Source organism: Lichenostomus cassidix, chromosome 1 (genome assembly GCF_008360975.1).
Source record: "Lichenostomus cassidix isolate B80296 chromosome 1, HeHo_3.0, whole genome shotgun sequence".
Lineage (NCBI taxonomy): Eukaryota > Metazoa > Chordata > Aves > Passeriformes > Meliphagidae > Lichenostomus > Lichenostomus cassidix.
This window is the reverse complement of record NC_139479.1, coordinates 98,445,059-98,471,813: the sequence shown is the minus strand read 5'-3', so window position 1 is coordinate 98,471,813 and position 26,755 is coordinate 98,445,059. Positions and strand designations below refer to the sequence as shown.

General features: G+C 39.5%; 1 protein-coding gene across 1 annotated transcript in view; it reads right to left on the bottom strand.

Annotated features, from left to right (window-relative positions):
• TMPRSS7 (transmembrane serine protease 7) overlaps positions 1-26,272 on the bottom strand; it is a 42,929-nt gene extending 16,657 nt beyond the window's left edge. Inside the window, exons 1-8 of the mRNA XM_085049898.1 lie at positions 25,921-26,272; positions 10,610-10,633; positions 10,441-10,476; positions 9,565-9,695; positions 7,131-7,198; positions 5,942-6,135; positions 5,052-5,090; positions 1,230-1,458 (exon numbers count right to left, since the gene is read on the bottom strand). Of these exons, the coding sequence (XP_084906024.1) occupies positions 1,230-1,458; positions 5,052-5,090; positions 5,942-6,135; positions 7,131-7,198; positions 9,565-9,695; positions 10,441-10,476; positions 10,610-10,633; positions 25,921-26,272 (1,073 nt within the window). The remainder of the gene's footprint in view (positions 1-1,229; positions 1,459-5,051; positions 5,091-5,941; positions 6,136-7,130; positions 7,199-9,564; positions 9,696-10,440; positions 10,477-10,609; positions 10,634-25,920) is intronic.
• Between the last annotated feature and the right edge of the window lie 483 nt (positions 26,273-26,755).

Sequence of the window (26,755 nt, the reverse complement as noted above, 5' to 3'; positions counted from 1 at the left end):
TACATACTTCAGAGTCTACTAAAATCACCATGCTCTTAAGCATGAAAGTGTCAGTTGCAAGGCCAGTTAGAAACCAAACATTGGAAATCACTTCTTACAAAAAAAAGAAATTGCAAACATGAAAATTAATATGGAATGGTTTGCTCTAAGAGATGACAACTTTCAGCCTTCACTCCCAGTAAAAAATAAAAAAGCCAATATTAAAGAAAAGCTGGAAGAAAGAGAAAGCTTTATTAGACCAACAGATTTATCTTTTTGTTGGGGAGTGGGAAAGACAAGAAAGTTATGATTCAAGTCAGAAATTAAGAACCTGAGTCAACCAACTAGTCTCATTAAAAAAAAAACCCAAAAAACCATTACTTTCCCTATGCATTACCTGGCAGACATCTTCAGTCCTCTACAGATACTAACACCAAAGTGAACATCATCTGCTGTTTCACAGACAAGTCAATTGGAGATACAAGTAAGTTGAGGACAGCTCTCAAAAAGGACTCAAAAGCCAGTGCTCTGTTTTTGAGGCTTATACACAGGCTGAAATGCCAGAGAAAATGGTTTTGGGATGAAAACACTAGGCTTTTTTCTACTTCATGGAGGTGTTGTCTTTTCCTTTTGGACTGACAGAGCCCGATGGAATTAATTACCAGGAACTTCAAAGAAAAAGTCCATTAACAAGCATAATGGATTATTAAAGTGGGAGAAGAAAAAGGTAATAGTCACATTCCTCAACCCATCACAGCTTCAACTCTAGATTTTTATAACCCTCTAAACAAATAGAGCAGATAAAAAAAGCACAGAACTAGTGAGTGCCAGTAAGTGAAGAATCACGAGACTTAAGTTTCAGAACTTCAGTCTTTATTTGAAAAGCACTAATCTTCATATAGAAGAGTTTTCTTAAGGGAGAAAATTTTGACATTCTCTTTCAGTTAGCATCTGTTTCCTGATAAGAAACAGAAAATTTTGCTCAGTAAGGTGTGAATTTTTCATAGTTCTGTAGCTAGGTGAAGATGCATTCCAATTGAAAAAAAGAGAAATATTTGAAGAAAATTTTCCCATTTCTTGTATTAGCAAGATAACTTATCCAAGAATTTTAGATTATCAGGTGTTATGTGAGTAATACATGAAGATCAGAGCAACTTTACAAAACCAAACTAACAAAAAAATGAAGATGACAGGTCTTTGGAAAAAAAACAAAAGCTGTCAATTAATTCTCAATAGAAATTTATACTCACCGGTACAAAATCTTATCTTTGATTGGCATCAGAGAGTCATAAATGGTGAGCGAATCAGTGATGCAGTTGTCTGCTTCAATCTGAAGGGATACTATTGAAAGGCGGATAAGGTGGCCCACAGATGCAATAAGCTTAAAATAACAGATTGTTCCCTCTGACGTTGCTTGCATATCCAGAGGAAAGTGCTCGTGTAGACGGTCAGCATAGAGATCATACATGCAATTTGTTCCTGTGAAAATGTCACATTTTCAACACTGGATGCAATAATTCCAAAACTCCTAAATCTATATGGCATTAAAACAAGAAGTCCTAAAACTTATGTTAAACTAAAGCAAAATATGAAAGCATATCTAACTTGTAAAACAAAGTAATACTAGAATCACAGAGTGGTTTGGGTTGTAACATATCATCCAGTTCCAAACTCTCTGCCATGAGAGGGATGCCTTCCACTCAGCCAGGTTGCCCAGAGCCCCATCCAACCCAGCCTTAGACACTTCCAAGGGGCATCTACAGCTTTTCTTGGAAGCCACCCCCACAGTTAAGAATTTCTGCCTACCCTAAAAACAAACCTACCCTTTTTCAGCTTAAAGTCATTCTCCCTTGTGAAGAGACCTTGTGAAGAGACCCTCTCTGTCCTTCTGTGTCCCTCACTGTTTTCATCTTAGTTATAACTCTGTGGTCCAAGAACTGTCTATTGATAAAAGTACAGAGCATGGCCAACAGTGCTATAATTCAGTTCTTGCAGAGTATTTGCACTAAAGCAGCACCATTTGGTACAATCTGCAGTTAAAGTTCTGCAGAGTCTCTAGAGGATAAATTACTTAATTGTTCACTAGGAGATACTTATCTACTTTCAAGGCATAAATTGCTTGCCCCTACAGACATTAGGGTATTTATAATACATAAAACAAAATCAAAGCAAAAATGCAGCTCTATGTCTGTATTCCTCCAGCTTTTTTATTGCTCAAATGTCGATGTTCTCAATGTTTTATCATGACATGAGCTAGAAGTGTGAGCAACAAATTCAGATTCACCAAGTCCTTCAGTTTGGAAGGGATACCAGGACTTTTCTAGTTCAACATCCTGCTCAAAGCAGGATCCGAATGAATTCAGACCAGGACTTTGCCCTGCCCAGTCTTGAAAATTTTTGCAGGATTAGAAATCACCATTAAAAATGGAAATACTCTGAAATAGAAATGATGCAATCTGCCCGACACAACATTTATTTTAAAAAAAAAAGGGTAAAAACTTGAGTCGTAATTTAGACAAGGATAAGCAGAATATTATCCTATTTGCATCCAGTTTTCCAATTAAGCTGAAATGATTGTGATTTCCAAGAATATATTGAGGTCTTTATTTCAATTCAATATTAGACCTCACAGGTCAGCAAAAAAACTTAGGGAATTTTTGTTTGGTCATATCTAGAACTCTTAACATAGCTCTTTGAAAGGTGAGAAGGTAGGAAAATGCAAATGAGGGAGAACAAGTTCCAAAATGAATATTTGCATTAATTTCTGCCTATCACAAACACAAGTCCTGAAATAGTTACCATCATGGAACACTAATTAGAGCACTGTGATAGTTTACTACCAATTGTTCACTCAAATGTTGACTTTTGACCAGCAGTTAATCAAGACAGGAAGAGGCAGGCTTTGTCCAACTTCCACTTCTAAATTACAGTCTTGAAATGAATGCTATGAATGTTTATGAACAATCTGAAGGGTCACATTCCGTTCAAATGAATTACAGTTACAACTGTTCAAAGCTTTGTTTAAGTCATTGTTGTTCCTTGTTCTTATCTCTTCCCAATCACATTCTTTTCATAATTGTTACTTGTGCTTATTTAGTCACCCTTAGCAGAGCCAACTTTGATAATAATCTCTAAAATTATGCGACAACCATTATTTCTACTAAGCAATTAATAATGGGATGAGCTTGCTGCTGCTATGGAGCACAGTGCAGAGAATTCAGAGCTAACCCTAGAACTACAAGTACTGCAAGCATGCTGGCTTGAAACCAAAGCTGGATAAAGTCTTTACCCAAGCAAAACCTGCACAGCCAGACCTCACATCAGCTGAATGTCCACAAGTCCCTTCTCCAACACCATTCTTCAATAAGTCTGCACTCTAGTCTGTGTCTGAACCAACACTCAGTGCATCTTCATACCCAAAGTAACTTCATTGCTCTCAAAATACAGCCAGCTGATGCTCATTCCCTTTGTGCTGCTGGATGATCACTTTAACCTCCACATCGTGGTCCATAGTCCTAAGCACACACAGCCAAAGGATCCCAACAAATACAATTGCACCAATATAAGACTCTCAACTACTGGCTATGCATGTTGCTGATCTCCAGAAATTTCATGGCATACCAGCTCTGTGCTTCCCACAGATACCAGCTGACACCTGTGGATGACTATACAAAGTCTCTGAGAGATGTCTAGAATATGGCAGGTCATCCTTCTTCCTCCATGTGAAAGATACCACGTAAGTCCTAAAAAAAGGTTTAGCAACAATATTTGTGTTGTGCTTTTCTTAATGTCTTTTGTTTTAGGAGCTGCATTCTGGAATAAATTGGAACCAAGTTCTGACTGTGCTAATTCCTCCACCCTGGAACAGTGAACTGGGAAATGAAATTGCTATGCAAGTAAACAGCAAGATGCAAAACTCCTTTATAGAAATGAAGTGCATGTAATGAGATGCAATAGGAGTCAATACTGTTAATGCTTTGCAATTTAAGTTGGGGAGGTTTTTAACAAGTATATAGCAACAAGTGTATGCTATAGCAAACTCGACTTGAGTTTTATGAAATTATGGGCTGTTAGCAATTTAAACATCACAAACCATGGCCCATGGTCTATGACCTGAAGTCTGCCTGTGGACCGCACAACCAGGAGAGCTTGACTTGGCTGCATGACAAAAGCAGTTGCTTGATTCCAAAAAAATATGCAAGCTAAAACCTTGCAAGGTAACAGAAGTGAAAATCACAGCTAGAAGGGCAACAAAATCTCAGGAAAGAAAAACACGAACATGGAAAGTTATAAAGCCCATGAAAAACTGAAACAGTGGAACTTCTCAAGATGAAGAGTAAGTCTGTGTCAAGGAGCAAGGGAGGCCAACACATCCCCAGCTGATTGATAACTGTGAGCCCAACAGAGTCTTAACAGGTGCCTGCATCAAGAGTGACTGGCATACCATTGCTCAGCCTAACAGCAAATTTTTTCTAGGTAAACTGCTCCATGTACTAGTGAAGGTAAATGTGCTGCGCTTTTGACCTGCTTATTCAGTGCTTTGTGCACTGGCAAAGAACACTTCTGGAAGGTTTACAACATGAAACCAAACAGGTATACAAATAGTGTCTCCCACAACCCTGGCAAAACTCAACTGTCTAAATGAAATAGTGTTAGGGAATTTATTCAAAAGAACAACTCATCATTAACCTTGGAGGAAAGGGAGCTAAGGAGGATAAAGAATGAACAAAAGCATTGCTCTTGTTCAGCATATTAAATTCATTACTGTCCAGTTTAAAAAAGGTTAATCTGCTGGTCAACACAATGAATAGCAAACAACTGATTTACTTTGTTTCCTACTGTGTCACCAGGTTCATCTAAAATTTTTACCAAGCAGATTAAAGGTAGATAGTTTCTGTATTTTTTACATGAAAGATTCTTGGTCATTCTTTCAACAAGTGAGGACTTAAATCCCAAGGCTGAATTTAATTCGCTTAACTTAACACTGAACTGTATCTGTAAGTCCAAGAGATGAACTAAAAGCTTTGTTCTCCACCCCTCCTCTGCAGGAAGCTGCCAAAAGGGTGAATTACCTGTTCCCGTTGTTGACCAATAATCTGACCGAAGACCTGCTGCATAGAAAAAGAGTTGTGTGAGTCTTTTTATTTGCCTGAAATCCAGAATTCAGGGTTTAATGCAATCCCACCTCAGTCCTAACACTGAACACACAGGACAAAACACTTAGCTTGATGAGGGGGGCTGCCATAGCCCCCTTAATTTCTGCAAATTTTGCAAGCAGCTTTGGAGGTGAGGCAAGAAGAGACTGCATGGCAACTATATAGTCAAAGTCAATTAAAGGATTGAGACAGAGGTACCCAGGAGGTCATTTCCTCACCCTTGACCACAAAGTCTTTCTCAGCTTTCAGTTGGACAGGGTTGTTCTATCTGACGTCCATGGAATGGAAAATTATTTAACATTTTGCAGCTAAATACATTAAACAGATGCTTGAATGACACATTGAGAGTTTGTTCCCTGGACAGGAATGGCACAATACTTTCTTAACAAATGGGCAGCTTTATATCTGGTTTTGAAGCTTTCATAAAGGGGAGATAAGAGTCTCATTTTTATTAAAGGGGCTAAATTTTGATCCATGTGTTCCACCTTAGCCCTTCACCTTTTTATGCTTTTAAAACCAGACTAATGCAAATCTGCCTGCAAGGTATCTACCTTAGCTCCTGACTATCACTCCAAGTACAGGAAGTTTCGCAACGCCTGTTTACAAGGACAATTTGTACCTAAATTTGACCTCAAATCTCATTTTCATTTTCCTTCTTACTTTTTTTTTGCATTATAATTTTAATATTAGAAGCTAAAGATGTAGGACAAAGATTTTAGTTTATTTATAGAATTTGCTACTCCAAGGTAAAAATGTTTGCTTAATTAAGTGTTTCCTCAAAGACATGGATATATTCTAGTACTAACCACTTAGTACAATGGAATCCATGTCGACTGCAAGGCCCTGAAGACTTCCCACTGAAGTCCGGTTAATGACACTTGTCTGAATGGAATCCTTTAAAATGGCAGCCACACAATCCTCGCACAGCACTTGCCCCTTCGCCTGTGGTACCACAAATACGATCCAGAAATGAATAAGAAGGCCTCCGTTGTTGTTGTTACTGAAATAAAGAGCTCAGATTATCATCCTGTTGGAAGTTCTCTGAAAGCTAGATTCTTAGCCCAAGCTTCTGAAGTACCAATTTGGAAGTGTAGGGCTCATCTCCATATTGTATAATTAATTTAACCCCCTTTCCCTTAAAAAAAACAAACCCCAAAACACCAAAACACACTCTTCACATCCAGCTGGGAATCTTCAGCAGGCTGACTTCCTAAGGGCTCCTGATCTTTGAGATCTATGGAAATCATATTATCTACTCATGAATTAGAGCTGGACTATTTCCTAAAGATCAAAACAGAAACAGTAGAATTATCATCTCCAGAAATGCAGAGCTCTGCATCGGTACACACCTCACCCTGGGCTGTGTGCTGCAGTATGTAAGAAATGATTCTTAGTCTGTTTAGGTAAAACATTAGAGACCGTGCATGATCACACGAATCGCTACCTCCTTAGTGGGCAGAAAGACCTTTAAATCAAACATAGCCTAGAAACCTCCTGTTTCTTAACCAAAATTGTATTTGGTTCAAGAGGACTGAAATAAGTAAACTTCAAACATTATTGCAAACATAATATTAGAGTAAGAGCACTTTATTGCATAGAGATTTCCTGCTTCTTCTGTAAGTAGAAAATAGTTTTATTCCAATAACATTACTTACAAAATATGTGCAATTTAGTCAAGAACACAAAGTTCTGCTCCAACAGCATGTTTAAGTGGTTAAACTTCTACATGAGCCAAAGTATCAGCAAACCTCTTTACTGACATTATTTCTGTTCATCTTGCATTGTATTCCTGGCAGACAAGGAACTGCTTATATGACTTTACTTTGCCCTTACTTTTGTTAAGTGAATTGGTATAGCTTATAAATGTATTTTGCTATCAGTTCAAGTACATAGCAAAGGCATTAAATCATAACCATTAAAAATAAGCTTGTTTTGTGGGCTTATTACATTATATACTGCCCAGCAGAAAAGCAATTAAATCAACCACAGTTTTACCTGACTTCTGAGACAGTGGACTGCTTATAAAATTTGGAGAAAGAAGAAGTTGTGTAGACCAAGTTCATCTGAAAGAGAAAGTACAAAGATTTAGCATTTTGAAAATCAGTCACACCTATAGATGCTATATGCCTAGGCTTTCCTAAGAACAACCTATTTTCCACCAAATTTGCAACATGCAGACATTTCCAGACATACATCAGCCAAGCTAGGCAGAGCAGATGAACAGACCAGCTCTTCAATGAACCCATAAAAAGTCCAATATTCCCAGGAAACATCAAATGTTCTGCCTGTGGCCAGCTGACTTATACAGTAATGCTCTTTCCAGATAAATGAATTTTGAAAAAGGTGCACATCCTTCACCCAGAAAATCCCAAACACAGTGGGCTTCCCTATCCTGATGCTAAACTTAAGGCGAAACTTCAAGAAATGTGCATACACTCATAACATTTTTTGTGCTGTTACTAATGTGCAGTGAACAGCACACATCAGTGCTTTTCCCACAGAATCACAGAAAGACTGAGATAGGAAAGCGTCTCTGGAGAGCATCTAGTCCAATTCCACGGCTCAAAGAAGGGTCAACTACATCATGTTGCTCAGGGCCATTTCCAGTTGATTACCTTCAAGAATGGAGACTCTACATCTTCCCTGGATGACAACCCCAGTGCTTGATTCCCCTCCCAGCTAAAGGGTTCTTTTTTACTGTTTTCATAGAATTTCTTGCACTTTGATTCATTTGTACCTATTTTCTTCATCAGCATCTTAGTATTAGCATATTTCTTTCCAATACACACAGTTTAAAATGCGGAGAAGCAAAATCTCTGCCTGTTCCCTGCCAAAGGACTGCCTTTGGGCAAAGCAAACTCCTGATTCTCCCTGTTGTTTGGCTGTGGTAATACCAGTGTGGCAATAACCTTCCTTTCACCCCTCCTGTTAAAAGCCACAAGGTGGCATGTATCTCAAGCTGTTCAGACCTCACTCTGCTGCTTTATGATTAAAAGTAATGTCCCAAGGACTATGACACAGATTCTTGCAAAGGCTGTAAATATCATATCCATTTTAATCCCTAAATTTCATTGTTTGAAACAGGAAGCTTGAACAATAATTTTAAAGGCCTAAATAAAGGGAGTGGAGATCAATCTTTCTCTAGATTAAGGTACAAGGGATTTTATGTATTACTGTTACTATCAAAGGGAAAGAACCTATTTTGAGAGGGTCTTCCACTACCACTTGGGGGCTCTGGGCAAGCAGCCATGAACAAAAGGCTTTTGAGGAGAACAACAAACAAAATCCCAAATCCCCCACTTCCTTACTAGCAATTTTAGTCAATAGTTAAGGTCGCCACAAAGCCCAGTTTGAGCAATGCAAAATCCATTGGTGAGTTCAGGCAAAGTTTACAGATAAAAAGTAAATTCCAAGTAATTTTCAAGTAGGAGGTAGTGACACTGGCAGCTCAAAACCTTCTGTCTGTCACTTCTCTCCATTATGTATGACAAGGGCAGGATGCACTGAGACAAAAGCAAGACACAGGGATTACAGGAGGTTAGAGCTGTGCTATGGAGAGCAGGGGAAGGTTGTGCCCTGCACTGGTTATCTCTTACCGCTGCTTGAAAGAACTTTAATCATTAATATGCAGGACTTGGAAAGAGATAGAAAACAGGAAAATTAGTTCACATTAGAAGATGACAAAAACTTAGCAATTATTGAAAAATTTCATGATTATATCTACCTTTTATTTTTTTGTTTGTTTGTATTCCTGTTTAGCAGTTTTCATACAGTTCTCATGCAGTTTCATAAGCTGGAATCCTTATGTGGACAGTACTGCAGGTCCTGGCATTAAATGTATTTTTGGTCCTTACACCAAATGTCTTTAAAGTCAAATTGCCTTTTAACCAAGATCCCCACCCCTTTCTTCCCACTGCAGAGCAGCTATTGGTCCAGAGTTCTATTTCTGCTTTGACTGATGTGAGTTATTTGGGAAGAATAATCGTCTTTAGAATAGCTAGGATCAGAAGGAAATGTCAATGTAAATATGTCTGTGATCCCTAGGGTAATTATAGGTGCTTTAAGGCAGAAGACTGGCAAAAAATACCAGTGTAAATGCAAAAGATCTCATCCATTTAATGTTTCAAAAGTGGCAGTTGAGTTTAAGGGCTTTTGTAGAATTTTAGTCAGAGATCATGATTTGTGGGGGAAAGTATGTAAAATTTTTTGTAAAATGTAAAAGACAAACAGACCTGTTCAAAACTCAGATTGTGATTAACCAGCTGAAAACAGCCAGTTCCTTCACACCTCCAGACAGCCACCCTTTGCACATAATCCTCTGGGGGAAAAGGGGTGGAAGAAGAACACCACAGCAGCCTCAATGACACCTGAACATCGCCTCTTGTTCACAGCTCTGATCTTTTTTGCTAACCAAGCAGCCACATCTTACCACACGCTGCACAGTCTGTGCCACAGAGAGGAATTCCTTTGACTCTTTCTGCCTATATTCTGGGAGAAACTCTATGTTCGCAACACGAAACAGTCCAACAAAATACAGTGCATCTTTGTTTTCTGCCTGAACTGCAAGAAACAAAGAAGACAGTTAGCTTTTTTTTTTTTCTTTTTTCTTTAATAACAATGAGGGTTTTCTATTAAATGTGAAACCAAACTAATCTGTTTGGCAGATCTAGTCTGAAACAACTAGCCAAACAACACTACACTTTTATAGCCAAACTGTTCTAGATGTTCACCAAATTATAGTTAATTGAGCTCCTGTTCCCTACACACAAAATAAGATACCACCACACAAATGAGCCAGCATAGTGAGGACGGTATCAACACCCAGATTCTGGAGCATCACTAAGGAATCTTAGACAGCATTAGCATCAGGGGTTCAAAGATGAAAACAAAGCTTTCAATGCTTAATTACACACATATTTATTCTACTCCCCTTTTACTTCCTTAAATCTATTCTGAAAAACAAAGGACTTATCTGAACTTCAGAAGGCCAAGAAACACAGTAGAAGGCAAAATTTCTGAGGAATCAAGCTCATAGAAACTTGTCAGGTCTGTGCAAATCAGCTCACACATAAAAATATTTTGCGTAACACTGGAATAAAGTCACACTCCCTAAAGCCAGCAGATATGCCTGCTCTTCTAATTACTTTTTTCTTTGCTAAGACTTAACAAGTTTTTCAGACCTCACTTAAAAATTTCCATGTTTATTTTATAAACAGCCTTAAGGACATGTGAGATTCTAAAGTAATCTGAAAGTACTATTGGCAATAATGATACATGGAGTTGGCATGAACTTTCAGCAACTCACCAATGAAGAGCCACAGTAATGTCCAGGTTACAACTCCTAAAATGAATAGAATGAGGGTAAAGAGAATTATTTTGTTTTGAAAATTCCATAGCAACTTATCTTTTTTCTTCAATTTGCCATGCTTTTTCATTGCCAGAATCCTCTTTGCCAACTTGTCTTCTGCAGATACCATTTGGACTGAAACGTTGGCTGCCTAAAATAAGGTGAAAGACAACAAAAAATGTGGAAAATTTCTAGCAGGAATTGCCTGACCAGCAAGTCTCAACCAATTAGTTCCTCAGAGAAAAGTCTCTAGTTCCTTCAGGATGAGGAGCAGTGGCTATGGAGAGGCTCTTCCTGCACATTTAGCTCCCTGTGAACAGGAGAGCACAGCACAGGTCTTGCTGGGATGGGATTTGCACAGGGTTATCACCTGGATATGCAGCCCCTTGACAGTTTATTTTAAACTACAATCCCAAATTTTCTAAAGATAGATCCAAAATATGTCCTGACCATCTCAACTAGGTACAAAAGACTACATGACCATTTCTGTATTTGCAGGAGCAGTTTCCACTTCCTACAATGTATCTACAGCTTGTCTGTTCTGGAAAGTCCATTTGTATCAGATACCACCACTACCACCACCATCCCCCAGGCATTTTCCTCTGCTAAAGTTAATCCACACATTTAAGCAGACAAATAATGTTCCTCAGTCGCTGCAGGCACAGCAAGAGCTGCCTGAAGTCTGCTTGAAGAACTGGCACTTCACAAAATTCTCTCTTAGGGTATCTCCTGTCATAGTCAAATGATTTGTTGTGAGCTCATCTAAAGGTTCAATCACCTTTTCTCAAGTCAATTCATTGTCTTGTTTCGCTGGCAAATTCCTGGACCACTCAGAGCATTAATGACCAAGTGCACTGGATATGAATACAGTTTTAGCTGTTATACCCACATGAACAAGAATTAAATTAAAAGAAGAAAACAAACCAAACCCAAACAAAAACAAACAAACAAAATGACAACAAAAAAACAAACCACACCAAACAAAAAAATCAACCCCCCCCCCAAAAAAAACCCCCACAACAAAACCCCAACACACCAAGACCCACCCTGCATTTCCTCCTTACATAATAACTGTAGCGTAAGTTAGATAATATTGCTACATAAACAAAGAACATTCAGGAAAAATACTCTAAAAACATATTGATGCTAGGGAGAGGGAAGCTCTCAAGGAGCAGCCTTAGGAAGCTGTGGGTTGTCCATGACTGGAGGTGTTGACAAATACCAGTCAGCAATCAGCAGCAGGAGTTTTAGTGCAGTCTTCTATGAAGCACAAAACAGTCTTAGACAAAATGACCTGGCTCAGGACCTCATACGTATGAGGATTAAATGCACTTCATAATTTTAAAGATGAAGACCAAAACAAATAGGTATTTCTCCTTGTTTTCGGAACAGCTTGATTCATTTTAAGGTCATCTTCAAAGTGGGTCTTCCTCACTTCATAGCTGAATTTATGCCACTCAGAGGCATCTCTAAATGGTACATAATTTCCAAGCAGTGCAAATCAAAAAGCTCTGACAAAAACCAGTGATAACTGGTCTATGATTTGCTCACAATGCTGACAACCTCACTCTGAGAGACAAACCCTTGTCCTATCACCTATCCCCTTCTGTGCCCACACAGAAACACACTGAGGAATTCACAATCCCACTAGAATGGACACATGAAACAGCAGAGCCCCTGACTTGGGCAGATCTGGCTGTTCCCTGTGCTCAACAGGCCCTTTTTAGCTGCTGCAAAGGTATCGCAGGACCACGAGGAGAAAGTGTGGAAAAAGATGCTCACCTATTTACCAGTATTACATTCTTTGAAGTCTCTCAGGAGGTACCCTGCAAAGAGTGTGTGGCCTGTTGTAGACTAAAAGGTGTGGACACAACAATCATTTTTCTTCCCTACTAATTAGATTACATTTGTTGAGAAAGAAGACTATTAAAGTCAGGAAGTAACCAGCTAAGAATTTCACTCTTGAGTTTTCATTGTGGAAATGAAATGACAAGCACAAAATGACAAGCCCTTTGCAAAAGCGGTGTTGTGAAATAACCTACAATAAGTGCTTCTTTCATTTTGCACAGCAGTGGGAGGCCCCCATCTGTGTTTTGGGTCTATCAGTATAAGAGAGCTGCTGATAATCCAGAGGAAGACCACAGAGGTAAGGGACTGAAGGATATGATACAAAAAAGCTGAGAGCCTTAGAGTTGTTCAGCAGAAGACAAGAAGGCAAAGACCGTGCCAGTAAATCTAATTATAGATTTCCATATCTAAAGTGGGCTATGGAGAAGACAGAGCCACACTTTTCTCACTGATGCACAATGAAGAGAGAGCCACAACAGTCACACACAGCAGCAGGGGACATTCCAGCTACTCTGGGGGAGGGGGAAGAATGGATTTCACTGCAAAGGCCATGCACCTGAGCAATGGCCAGAGAGGTCAAGGAACCGCCATGCCTGGAGTTATTCAGACCATAGTAGATCAATGTTCCAAGAAATCTGTTTTGGTTTTGATGTTAGCTCTGTTTTTAAAAACTGCAGAAGTCTCCACCAACACATTTTTTATGTTTCTCTGATATTATGCACTACTAAATGTTATGAGCAAGAGAGCTCTGTGTATCCTCACAGAGGGAGCATAAGAAACATTACCAGAAATGCTGCTGATCCCATAGTCAAATGCAACAGATAGCAATCTTTGACCTCAGAGTGGAGGATGTGCAAAGAGGAGAAAAAACTTGGTAATAAGTAATAAAATGTAAAGTTAAAGGCTTAGTAAGACCCTTTACAGTTTCCTCAAACAAAAATCTTTAAACACAGAACTGGAAGAGTTCAGACTCATGTCTTCTACCTAGGAAATCAACTGTGCTTGTTTTGTGTGTTCTCCACTCAATTTACCCACCTTCTCTATTTTTAAAAAATCTGATTGAGCACACATTTCTAAGGATAAAAACCAAAATGCAAAATGCCTGTTTGTTTGTTTGTTTATTTGTTTAAAGCTCTGCATTGTCACAAAGTTCCTTTCTACACTCAGGTGTTCAGTAGGCCAGGCTGAGGCAACTCAATGAATGTTGAGTTCTGATACCTGAATTTTCTGTCACTTTCATCAAGATTCCCATAATAGTATTTTATGTCTAAGTTTTCCCATGTAGCTCCTTTTTGTGGCTCTAGACCTAGACAGATTTATTATTAAAACTAAAGCCTGTCAACTATTGTTAAAAATTGCTCAAAAGTGATGTCACTGAACTGTAAGTGGGCAGTTGAAAAACCCAAGATCTTCATTTAATCTACTGTAATTCTAATAATTTTTTTTAAAAAAGATAGCAGTTAATGTGTCAAGCTTTCCATGACATGACAGAAAGTTCTCTGTTACATGGGATTCATAGGAATGTTGAATTCTATGTGCTACATTATCAGTATTTCTATATGTCTTATTAATTTACCACAAACATTTCACAGTAAGGAAAACAACAGCAAAGTTAAGCTGCTCCGTTCCCTCAGTAAGGATGATTATTCTCATTTCAGCCTTCCCCTCTACTGCAACTTAGTTTCTGTATTCTAGAATTGGTTTCCAGCTAAAGTTGTGAATAGACTATCACCACACACTAAATTATTCAATTACTTCTTTGTCATGAGTTAACACTCGTACAACAATCCTCTGTCTTCTCTGCGAAAAGCAAAACACCTTGCCTGCTCTAATTTTGCCTTTCTTGCCTAGAAATTAACTTCTTTTTGGAAAAATGTGCTGCATGACACCAATACAAGCTTTTATGTTGTCACTCTGACATGTCCATTATTTCAATCATCTCAATATACGTATTATTAGCAATCCAGAGATCTACAAACACATTGACATTTTCAGACTGAGATATAAACCAGAAAATTATACCAAATCTAACCATGATGTTAATACCTGAGAATTAGATCACAAGAGATGTGTGTCAAGAACTATATAAAATCAGGAATATTTAAGTCACCTACTTACACTTACTTCATCTTCAGGTTTAGCTGTTGGGTGATCATTTTTTTCATCCATTTCAGCAGAACTAATTTTATTACTTGTCCAGGCTGAAAAAGAACCTTGCACCTTTGCTCAGGCACCTCTTCTGCTTGTGTAGCTGAAGACAGCTAACTGCAAAGTCCAGGACCAAAAGAGGCATCAATTTACTTTGATGAGTTTCCAGTTGTAATCTCATCTGCCCTATTGCACCTTTGCAAATGGTAGAAGGCTGCTATCATGTAACTTTAGACTTCAAATTCAGACTGGATAAAATAGGCTTTTCATGGTCTTTATAAAGCTGAAATGTTAAAACACAAAATCACAGTGCTAAAATCTATACATCACTGATCCTTATGGGTCCCTTCCAACTCAGTACATTCTATGATTCTGTGAAAATATCACAAAATTAGTTACATGAACAAGAAAAGTAGCAAGCAAAATGTAAAACTGAGAGCAAAACCATGCTAAAATAAGGAAAATAAATGTAATAACCTCAAGTAAGAGTGTTGAAAATAGCAGATAACAACTGCAAATCAAGAGGAGCCTTTTGACTCTCTTCTAGAATTTTGTAATGTACCTGTTGAACACACAAATTTGGTTACTTTATTGTAACTGAAAAGTAAACTGCTCTAGGCAACTTATTTCTTATTGTTAAATAAAGCTTCAAACTGAGAATTTTTTTTGTAATTGGATGCAGGAAGTCACTTATATTATAACAGCTCCATCCCATTTTCTTTGTTAATTAAATATTTATAGAGGATGTAAACCAGTACTTTCCTCAATGGATGCTAAGTATAGAGCTGTCTTTACTTTTAAGTGATTAACAATCTCAATGCCTTCCTTGGGTCAACTGCAGAAAAGGTACTGGAGATATACTAATTTTATTTTAAAAATAACCCTCCTATTAACATATCTTTGAAGATATACAACCTAGACTAGCAATAAAAAAACCCAAAAAACCAAAACCCACTACAATAGAGAATAGATGTAGTCAGAACTCATAACCAGTGAGCTCCAGGTGTGACCTATGTTCTGTCCATGTAAACAGCAATAAATTACTGCAACTATAAGGCAAAAAATTCTACAGTTAAATAATGTACTAACAAACTAAACATTTGTTATCAGGGGTAGTCTTTGGCTTAGACCCTGAAGCACGGTAATTATGTCCTCAGTTATTGCTTTTTGTTCTAGAACTGCAAGGTATTTTAACCATATGAAGTAGTGTGTTAAGCTCTGGGGCATATTAGAGCTTAGCAGCATAGGAAAGTCTATTAATGTTATTAAGTCTATAAAAGTCTATTAACTCCATATGACTATATTTAATTGCTTCCAAGTCTCACTTTTTTTTTTTTTTTAAATTATGCTTAATTTTTGGGGACTACTCTGGTCTCTTAAAGAGTTCATGTAACTCCCCAAAGCCTTCCACTACCCCATGCACAGGGAGTCACTATGATATAAGTGCTATTTCAGAAGCCAGTCCATAGAGTGAAAGAGCATTGTACAGGTAAATACTGTAAGTCCCCATCCCCCTGCACTCAGAGCTTGGGAGGTGAAGGGGTGTGGGTAAGTAGAAGAAGAGCAAGCAAAGAAATGGGCCTAGGGAAGCAGGGAGGAACAATGTTGTTTCAACGTTTGCCTTTCGTTTTCCCATTACCCACATTAATAGTTCAATTTCTATTTAAATTTGTAATAAATTAATTAAATTATTCCCAAGTTGAATCTGTTTTGCCTGTGACGGTAATTGGAAATAATCTCCCAGTCTTCACTGGAACCCATTATTGCTCCCTCTTTCTTGTTCCTCCCATTTTCTCCCTGATCCTGCTGAGGAAAGGAGGTACGGGCTGAGCAGCTGGGTGGGAGTTTGACTGATAGCCATGGCTAACCTACAACAGTGTTGCAGTACCTGGTACATACTTTCCCCTCTTCTCCTTTTAAAGAGCAAGGGTTGGAGTTTTGTTCATGATATCTTTGCTTTGAAACAGAATGCACTAAGTATGAAGAGACCAACAAACTGAAATAAAACATGAAATACTTTAGAAATAAAACCATTTTATAAAGCGAGCACTGTTGTTTCCTTCTGTTTAATTAACTGCATATTCCCTATATAAAAAAAGAAGTCTGAAGATTTAAAAAATCCAAAGCCAATGCAAACTATAAGCTTACTCTCTCAGATCCCTTGACAGGTACCAATGATTCCAGTTCATCTTGAAAAGGTACCATGACCCAATCATTGCAGTTCTAAGCTCTGTGGAGAAAGGAGTTTTCACATAGGTGCACCTGAAAGGGTTGTTGGCTCTAAGTGGGTATGGATGCACTGGCATTAAGCAGCTTGATTTTCATCTGTAAGTAATACTTAACAAAACATGACTCTAACCTCTTTCTGACCCGAATCAATTCCAGCATCATATTTTCTTGCTCTTGTCATAGCTTCCAGAGCAGTTCCACTTCTTCATGCTTTTCTACTGCAAAACCCAGTTTCACCAACCACAGACATATCAGATTATTCACACACTGACAGTGATACTTGGTTTTACTCACACCCTTCCAATTAGGGGAGTAACTTCCTCACGCACAACTGTTTGGCAGCCTGGCTTTCTGTTTCCTATCTTATCAAGAACCTCACACAACCAGGGACAGCTTGACAGTCTAACCTGTGACCTCCCATGATGATGGGGAAAAGAAAAAAAAAAAAAAAAAAAAGAAGAAGGAAAGATAGTTGGATCTTTGGTGCATCCTCCCATACACACACAAACACTCCTCTCTCTTTCCACTCTGATGGCCAATGTGGTTTGTCCTAAGATGAAAACACCAGGTAGATATTTGCAGGAGGAGCAGTCTAGGTGCTCATGTGATGAATGCATTTCAAAGATGGGGGAGATGTGATGTTCGGATCGACACTGGTGCTTACTAAAGGGTTTAAAATGCCACTGGAGACCAGGAAATCTGGGCAAACTGAAGCTGCCAGCAGCTTCAGGGTGGATTCCCTTCACAGGGAAGACAGGAGACACTCATTTTTGGATGAGTGACTAAAAGTCCTAAGATCCTGATAAATACAGAGATAAAATCTGAATTAGCTACATAGGTGCTTTCTTGCTTTCTAATTGTGAATTCTGCAAGGCCAAAGACTGTAAACCTGCAAATTTTTAGCCAAGGCTCTTTATATTATAACCCTTTAGATACTATAATCCATTCTAATAGATCATAAAGTTTTTATTTATATGCTGCATTGGTAATATTTCTATACTGCACTAGCAATAAATCTAATAATTATCATCCACACACTGATTGTGTCCTACTTCTCACACCTGGCCAAGAACACTCCCTCATCTACTCTACTACACCCCCCAGCCCACTGAGTCCCTGGTTAAGGGAAAGGTTACAGAGGATCCACGCTAGAGCCTCAAGCCACAGCAGAGATGTCAGCCTGTATTACATAGATGTATCCTGGAAGAAGCTGGGATACCAGCAATTCAGCCTTCTAGGAGAAAAAGCTTGTCTCGTGCTGCACAGACCTAGTGTTATGCTGGGAGGAGGCAGGAGGTTCATCTCACCTGTCTCAGATGGTCTAGAAGTTAGGCATGTAAATCCAAGTTTGTTTTCTAGACTGAATCTATACATGATAGTGACAGAAAAGCATTCAAAACAGAGATGAATCACACTTTCACCGCTGAGTACAAGCAGAAATGAGGCAATTATCTTACCAAACCTATCCTCTATGAAATCATCTCTGTGTAGTAGAAATGTTTCCCTTCTGACTAAACTGCCTGCCTGCTCAGCTCAGAGACAGTTCTTCTTGCTCCTTTAACTGATGGGCCCCCAGAACCAGCCTGACAGCATCAGCCCACTAACACAGCAGGGTGCTCCACAGAGCTACTAACCTCAGCATGACTTTTTTTCCCAACAGAACATCAAAAGTGACACAGTTTGCTTGCATTGCAGGATATTCCATTGCAAACCAGAAATGTCTAATAAGCTGCACAAAATCATGGAGGAAAGTCCCTGCACAAAGCAAGTGACAATTTATAGTAACATTTCAGAATTTTAACATCACTTAAATCAATCAAAATTTTCACTGGTACAGAATACCATTGTCTGATCCCATATTTTGTCCCTCAAATAATTTCGTTACAGCCAAGATTACTTCCAACAGAGCAAGTTTTGGTTGTCCTTCCTAATAAGCCATCTAAATTTGTTATTCAGCTTCACTTTGAACATGGAGAAAGTTGAACACCTATACCTTCAATAAGCATGTACTAGTAACTACTGTGGTATTAGCAGTCTGCAAAGATCTGTATACACACAGGCAAGTCACTAACATTTTGGATACATGTCTTCCACCACAGAAGACAGAATCAGCACACAATAGATATTATTTCAATCACTTGAAAGCTGAAATTATAAGTAAGATGAAGTGAGGCTTTTATCAAACTATAGAATTGGGTGGCAATTGATTACTAAATACTAAATTATTAATAACTGTCTACTAACACATTTCAGTATTAATTTTGAACTTCTTTTCCCCTCCTCCACTAAATGAATACCATGTTGCATGCTTTACAGATCTCGATCATCCGCACATACAACTTGGAATCACAGTGCTCGTATTTATTATTCTTTTCCTTGAGCTCTTACTCAATTTCTGATTGCTGAAAATGCTTGACTGTGCACTAGAGGTCTCCAGTGCAACAAAACATTTTCCAACAGACAAATCACCTTGAAAATTACAGGCAATTGAGCTGTCTTCCAGGATCCAGAAACAAAACATAAGTGCCATTGGCAGAGCACACCACCTGAAATGAAGCAATTGACCATTTTGCATAGCTGCGCTAATAGAGTTATTTCATCTCAACAACGGACTGAGAATAGCTTAGTTATTTGCATCCCATCAATTTAAATTAAATTTAAAAGGCTAAGTGAGCACATCTTTTGGACACAACATCCATTCATCAGTCTGTGCCATTTTAAGGACAGCAAGCCCTGCTATTCCATCAGTTAATGGTCTTTCACTGTTCGATGCCCATTGGTGCCACTAGCTAATTTTACTCTCCATTTCTCTCTTGCTTATATGAAACTGCTATGAGTAGCAGGGCAAGGAGCAAGTCAAGCAATACTGACACAGCACACATAGAACAAAACAATACTGCTAGATTAAATATAACTAATTAGGACAATCACAATGGTATGAAACCTGCTGCATTTCAAATAAAATAAATACTATAAAAAAATAGTTTCTACAATGAGGTTGACCCAGTTGAGCTGGTGCTGAAGCCAATGATAACACTTCTACAGAGGCCAAGTCAGGACAAGCTCTTCAGCAAAGCAAAAGCAAAAGCAACGTTTGTAGCTTTTCAGGTGATTTGCTGATGTGCAAACTCCCACCTATCATGTGCTTGGATAGATCAGGCCTGAGCAGGGTCTGACAAACCAAGTCAAAACACTTTTACCAGTGAATGTCTCTCTGCTTGTCCCTGCAAATCACACTTCATTTGGTGACTTGGTCCTTAATTGGTAGAAAGTAAAAAAAGATGAGATTTATGAGGTCATGACTTCAGTTTGTAGGCAGTGCTGTGCAAATGCATTGGTCCATGAGGCTAAGACCTTCAGAAGCTCTTCTGGTTAATGGATACCCTGTTCGCTATCATCAAACCCCATGTGCCACGTGGAAGACAAAGAGGAAAACATCTCTCTTCCCTCACTTTCTGAGCAGTCATAGCTGTTGCCACAACAGATGCCAGCTGATGTGAGTATAATGTTTAATGCAAGCAAACCAAAAATATCTTGCTCGTGCTTATCTCCCCAGGAAACACTATGCCCAAAGCCCCATGTCAGCCTAGCCTCAGTGTTTGCCACAAACAAATTCCCCTATAAAATGCTAGTATAATCTACTTGTTCCTGCTTTTCACAGTTGCATTTCCCTTACAATTAGGCAGAGAGGATCTCTGATAAACTCCCAGTACTGGTTTTCTATCACAGCAATTTCTTGTCTTCCCTCCTCTCTCTTTCAAAAACCTACCCATGTCCCTTCCTTTCAAGTCTTGATGTTTCCCCTCATTTCTATTACTCTAATCACCTTCTAAGGAGGAGGATAAGCCAAAAAAGCCTGGGTGGGGAAGAAATCCAACAAAACCCAATCCCTAGAGTTTTTTCTGGCTTTATTACTTTCACCTAAAAGACTTCAGGTGGGCATTGATGCCACCTGTGATACTCTTCTCTCTATCAGTCCTTCCATGTTATCATCCAGCCAGTGAGACTACAGCAAGCACATACAACTTCAACTTCAAAGAGCAAAACAGCATCTTTTTTCTTTTTAAACCAAGTAACTCAAACTAACCTACTATTAAACAGATGACTTGCACTTTCAAGTATTAAACAAGCTGTTTCACTGAGTCTGATGAATTTGGGGTTTCAGTTTCTTTATTCAGGAGTTAGGGGGCAACTTGATATTTTACCCCTACAAGTGACTGACACTGCTGTTGTCATCCCTCACCCACCAAAGACTTTGATAAGCAGAGTACCCAGAAGACCTACAGAGATTAATTCAAGAACTGAAAAAACATGCTTGACAGGGAGTGGCACCAGAACATTAATCCACCTAACTGGATGAAGAAAAGTTTAAACAAAAGTATTTTTAGTGTTTCAATAACACAGCTTTGCTATTTGCAGGCTCCTCACCAAGACAAAGAAAATCCTAAATGCCAGCAGAGGCAGGGCAGTGCAACCAGATAAGTTACAGAGAAAAATCTGGTGTTCAGAATAAAAACCACACAGAAGCACAGAAAAACCTGTCAAGATGAACCACTTGTGAGGGCTGTTAACCATGAATACAACTGACCAAGAATTGCACTGGCTTCTATTGACCAAATTGCCCTGTTCAATTTTTTTTTTTTTTCCCCCAGAGATGCTCCTGATGCTCTACCTAGGTCACTTGCAGTCTTCTCTGACCTTGACATCTTTGCATACTGGCAGGCAATTTCTCTGTCTCAGCTGCAGGGATGCTAATCTTCATTAGGAGTTGATCACCAGCTTGAATATCTGCTCGTGCCCTTGGGCTGAGCACAGGGAAATAACAGGCAGAAGTTAAGAGGATCTGGACTGATGGAAACAAATGAAAGTCTAAATATAAAACTCATTAGTGTGATCCACACAAGCTGCATTTTTTTCCCCTTCCTGAATCTAGGTTCTGCGTTACAGAGATTGCTGTTTGCATGTTGGTTAGAGAAGCAGGACTTCAAGGGTTGGATATGGGCATGTTCTGCATATGGCAGTGTCCTTAAATGTTCACTCCTGTGAGGAAATTACAAGAGCTAAAAAACTATTAAAAGGAGGGAGCTACAGCCCTGTCTGCTTCATTTACAGTATAATCACAAAAAAACCCCAAAAAACCACAAAAAAAAATCTTACTATAGTTTGAACTACAGCTGAGGGGATTTGGTTTTGTTTTTAAGTTTTATGTCTGCCATGTGGAAGTTCAGCAGAGAGAAACACCCTTTCCAGCTGCTGGGTCTCCATACAGCCTCAACACAAAGTGCTTCTGAACCTTTCTCCAGCACCATCATGTTATCCAGATCCATCAGTCAACATCTCACAGCACCACCACGGGAGACAACTCTTTGGACAAAAGCTTTACCTGGGATTTAAATGCTGTATTTTCCCATAAGCATGCCCTATTCCATATTCTTTTAAGAAGCTTCAACTCTCCCAGTGTTAGAGCCAATCACCATGTAAAAGATAAAATGAAGCTAATCAAGACCTTTGGAGAAATCAGTCTTATCAGCAATTTGCCAAATTAGGCAAGCTACTTGAGATTTGTTTAAGGATCAGATGGATATCAGAGCACACAAGCTGATCACACATGTACAAATACAATGCCCAGTAAGGATAGCTGGTCACATAACTGCACCTGCCTACTGCAGCGAAATTTCAGTATCCTTTGTTGTCTGGAAAGCATGGGATAAGATCCCCACACTAAATCCTTTGTGTACAGTAATGTCAGAACCTGCAAAGACTGCACTTCCTCCATGTAACACAGTAGTGCTGAATGTCTGCGTCTCTTGACCTTCAGACACAGGGAGCTCCCTGTATCCACTTCCATGTTGGCTGGTCACCTACCAACCTTTTGCCTGTCCAGACTTGTAGTGGATTTATTTGAACAGGCCAGATGGATTCCTGATGGTGTTTTGATGAGTCAAAAGGAGGAGAGCTAATTTAGGGTCATGTGAGATGCTGGCAGAGCCACCTTTTTTATTGCCATGGCCACAAAACAATACAAACAAGAAACAAAATGCCTACACTTCTATAAGGACAGCCTGGACCCCTCATCACATAGCACAGAATTTTGTGCAGCCTCACGTTGTCTCAGCTCTTAGTTTTGCAAGTGACATGCAGGGCTGTCAGTATTTCTCCTCCAGAGAATTCATTACACAATGAACCCATCACACTGTTGGGATCTTTTTCAAGACATCAAATCTCTGAGCTTGCCTCAGCCTCATAATTTCTCAAACTTTTTTCCATAACATTTTAAGAATATATTTAACTCCAATTTCCCTTTGGGGGTGGACATGGGGAGGTGAGGACATGACACATGACTGTATGCACATGATTTCAAAGTGGTTATAGAAATTGTATTTTTCAATGAATCTTCACAATACCCTGCATTTTCAGTGCAGCCCACCTCATGATGACTACAAAGAACACAGAGACACAATAATAAGTCTCGGAAGTGCTTTGCATTTGTAATGAATCCTGAGGGAGGAAACATGATGCATTCTGTAAAATGCCAAGCAAGTGGCAATAGCCACATCCTTGATCTCAAAGGACAAAGTGTAGTCACAGGCACCCAGCTCATAAGTAATGCTCTGTAAAGAACTATTTTTGGAGTTAAATTTCCTCGCTCCAAGGAGCAAAACAGTGTTCTTAAATTTTAAATTAAAAAAAAAAGAAAAAGTTCTTTTAGAGGCCCTAGTTGCCTTTTGATGGATAGACACTCATCTATATTAGAATAAAAACACCTTAGTCAGAGCACTGTCTTTTGTTTCTTTGCTCTTTCAGTAGCTCCTGCTAGACACAGGAACAGTTTTTCCCAGTGCAGCAGCTCTGCCTGCACAGAAAGGAGGATCTGGAGACAGCATGTGCATTTTGCTGTGCATTCAGTCTTATTTTAAGATGGCCAAGTAAACAAGCAAATGCCAGCTCTCTTTAAGCAATGGACATTACCGGTCTGCGCTATGAACAACTTCCCACTAATGTGAATAAAGATCCGCCTTCCATCATTCCCAGCCAAGATGACAGGACTTTCACCTTCACTTGCTATAAATAGATCTAAATTAGAAGTATTAACTGAGACTATACAAACACTGACCAAAGGAACAACTAAAATTCGAGGGCCCTGGTGACCTTTGATGACAGAAGGGGTGGTATTGATGACATTAAATATGACTGGTTTATGTTTCTATTTATAGAGGTCATTCATCTCCTTCTCGCAAATGAGGGAGATACTCCTTTTTTTCTAAAAGAACAGCTGGTTAACCTCCACTGTAGTCTTCTTTTCCCAAGAACTTATTTTATTGTGTCCACATTTCCATGTGTTTTATGGGTTATCTTTCCCTGTATTTCATGGTTTATTTCAAGCCTGCTCACAGGAAAGACAGTTTTAAATCCATCTATTCTTCCAATTTTTTTTTTCTTTCTAATTTGCTTTTTTTTTTCTTTTCCTAAAGACCTACCAGATATATAAAACAGGCAGATTAGCAGCAGGTAGGAAATGTTTGCATTTAGTTTTTATTTGCAATAGGCCACATCCATTCCCCTTTTCACACTTAAAGAAGGTGCCCAGGAATTATAAAAAAACAACACCCATCTCTTATTTTCTCTGACCATTAGAGGGTGTTGTATTCATCAGCCCCCACCTAGGCCAGCCATGACCACTGCCGTTCAGTTCCCTGCAGACTTCGCTGACCACACAGTGCTTTGTAGGGGCCCACATCTCAGCACCACGACACAGCAAGCAAACAGATAAGTCCAGCTGTTTCCACCCTGCATACTCTTAAAACATCACAGCAAGGTTTTGAAGTTTAAAAAGCATTCTAACTGTTCTCTGATAGCCTTGATGACACGTTATTCCCACAGTAACATTAAATTTTCATTTTAAGTAGATTCTCCTAAACACAAAGCTAAAATGCCCCTTTTATTTCAAAATCACTATAAAGAAGGTAACATTTTCTGAAATTCATTGTGTTCAAAACTAAAGATTTGTTCTAGATGAATGTCAAGGTTTATGATTCATCCTATTATAGGTAGTACAGAGCCTCTTAAAGGAGGTAGACAATGTTCAGGACTAAAATCTCCTTCCTCTATACCTCCTGCTTTTGTAAGAGACAGCATTTATACTTAGCTAAAGGGCAAGAGCATCATTGCTCCTGCAGTTAAGTGCTCCCTGGGCCCATTTATCTCCAGCTAATAATCCAATTTGCCTGGATGTACTTGACTCCAGTGGGAGTGCAATTCACAGAGCAACTGCAGAAGGTAGTTCTTAAGGGACTCATCATATTACATAGAGACAGGCATTTTAAATACAGAACATATTCTTCCAGAGTGAGGTTCACTTATGCTGCCTGCTCCAGTGACATGGCACTGCTATGGTTTGCTTTATTTCACAACTCCTACTTAAAAAGCAAGCAGTACAAAAACTGTTTAATCATTCATGGATTCATTTTACAGAATGAAGAAGCTGCTGAATCTGGCTGTAAACAGTAATTTTGCTTTTGATTCTCATCCTACACCGAGTATAAAGAAAGACAATGAAAAAGACAGAGGTAATATAGAAAAGAAAAAAAAAAAGAAAACCAGTCAATTGCTGTAAAAGCATCACTCTTTTTTCTTACTTTGATTCAATGGGTTACAGGTGTCTTGCATCCAGAAAACACAGAAACACACCACAACAATCACTTTCACATAATACTTCATTTCTTTCTTGAAAGGTTAGGGAAAAGCTTGACTTACTAATGCACATGCCTACCCACCACCACAAAAAAACCCAAACAAACCATCTGTGTTCTAGCCATTGTATTTACTACCTTATTATCCAGCTCATATTATGGCAATGCTTCTGGGAGAAGGATTTACATAGTTAAATATGTAACAGCACAAAAAGAAGACTTGTGTTTTTAAGCAAGACCTCAAAAGTCAAGCAAGTTTCTTACAAAACACACTACGATTTTGTAAAAAGTAGATCTCTTTTTGAGACCCAAGCAGAAATGTTTTTTCATTGCAGTAAGAAGCCCTAAAGAGAAGATCTCCAAAAGGTAAAGAATGAAACTGAATGCATAGGAGTCTGAAAAAACAATTCCCAGTACTTCGAAGCTGCAGGTCTGTGCCCTAAAACTCCCTGCATTGAGTTTCACAGTGGCAGCCAGCCCATCGGAGCAGGAGGATCTCCCAAGGGAGCCGCTGTGCTCTGACCCAGCCGCTCCTGGCCTCGGGAGACAGACACTTCCACAGCCGCTCCTGGCCTCGGGAGACGGGCACTTCCACAGCCGCTCCTGGCCTCGGGAGACGGGCACTTCCACAGCCGCTCCTGGCCTCGGGAGACGGGCACTTCCACAGCCGCTCCTGGCCTCGGGAGACGGGCACTTCCACAGCCGCTCCTGGCCTCGGGAGACGGGCACTTCCACAGCCGCTCCTGGCCTCGGGAGACGGGCACTTCCACAGCCGCTCCTGGCCTCGGGAGACGGGCACTTCCACAGCCGCTCCTGGCCTCGGGAGACGGGCACTTCCACAGCCGCCTACAGGCCTCACCTTCAGCTGTGGCCATGCTGCCCCTGGGTAACAACAGCTCCAAGGACATCCAGCAACGTAACACACTCAGGATTAGCAGCTGCTTTGCCACAGTCCCAGCAGTGCCTGCCAACGCTGAGCCCTCGTAGGGACACTCCCTCAGAACAACATCTCCCACAGAGTTCACTTCAGCTTACACACACGACCTGGATATTGTTTACCTCACCTTCTCTCTCCTCAGGCAAGGCCTGAACCTTTCACTGCACGTCCTTCACACACTCTAGCAACCAAATTCACCTGGCTACAGGTCCAGCTCTTGCTTTTCAGTGGCAAAGCCTTCTGCAGGTGCTACTTGAGTGGGGACCCAGCTGTAGCCCATCTTCACAGAATCATAGAATCATTTAGGTTGGAAAAGACCCTTATATGGAGTCTCACCCTTTAACCATTATCCATATCCTGAAATACGCTTCTGAGGTTAGGGAATCTAAGAAATGCTGCTTTGATTTAATAGCACTGGCAG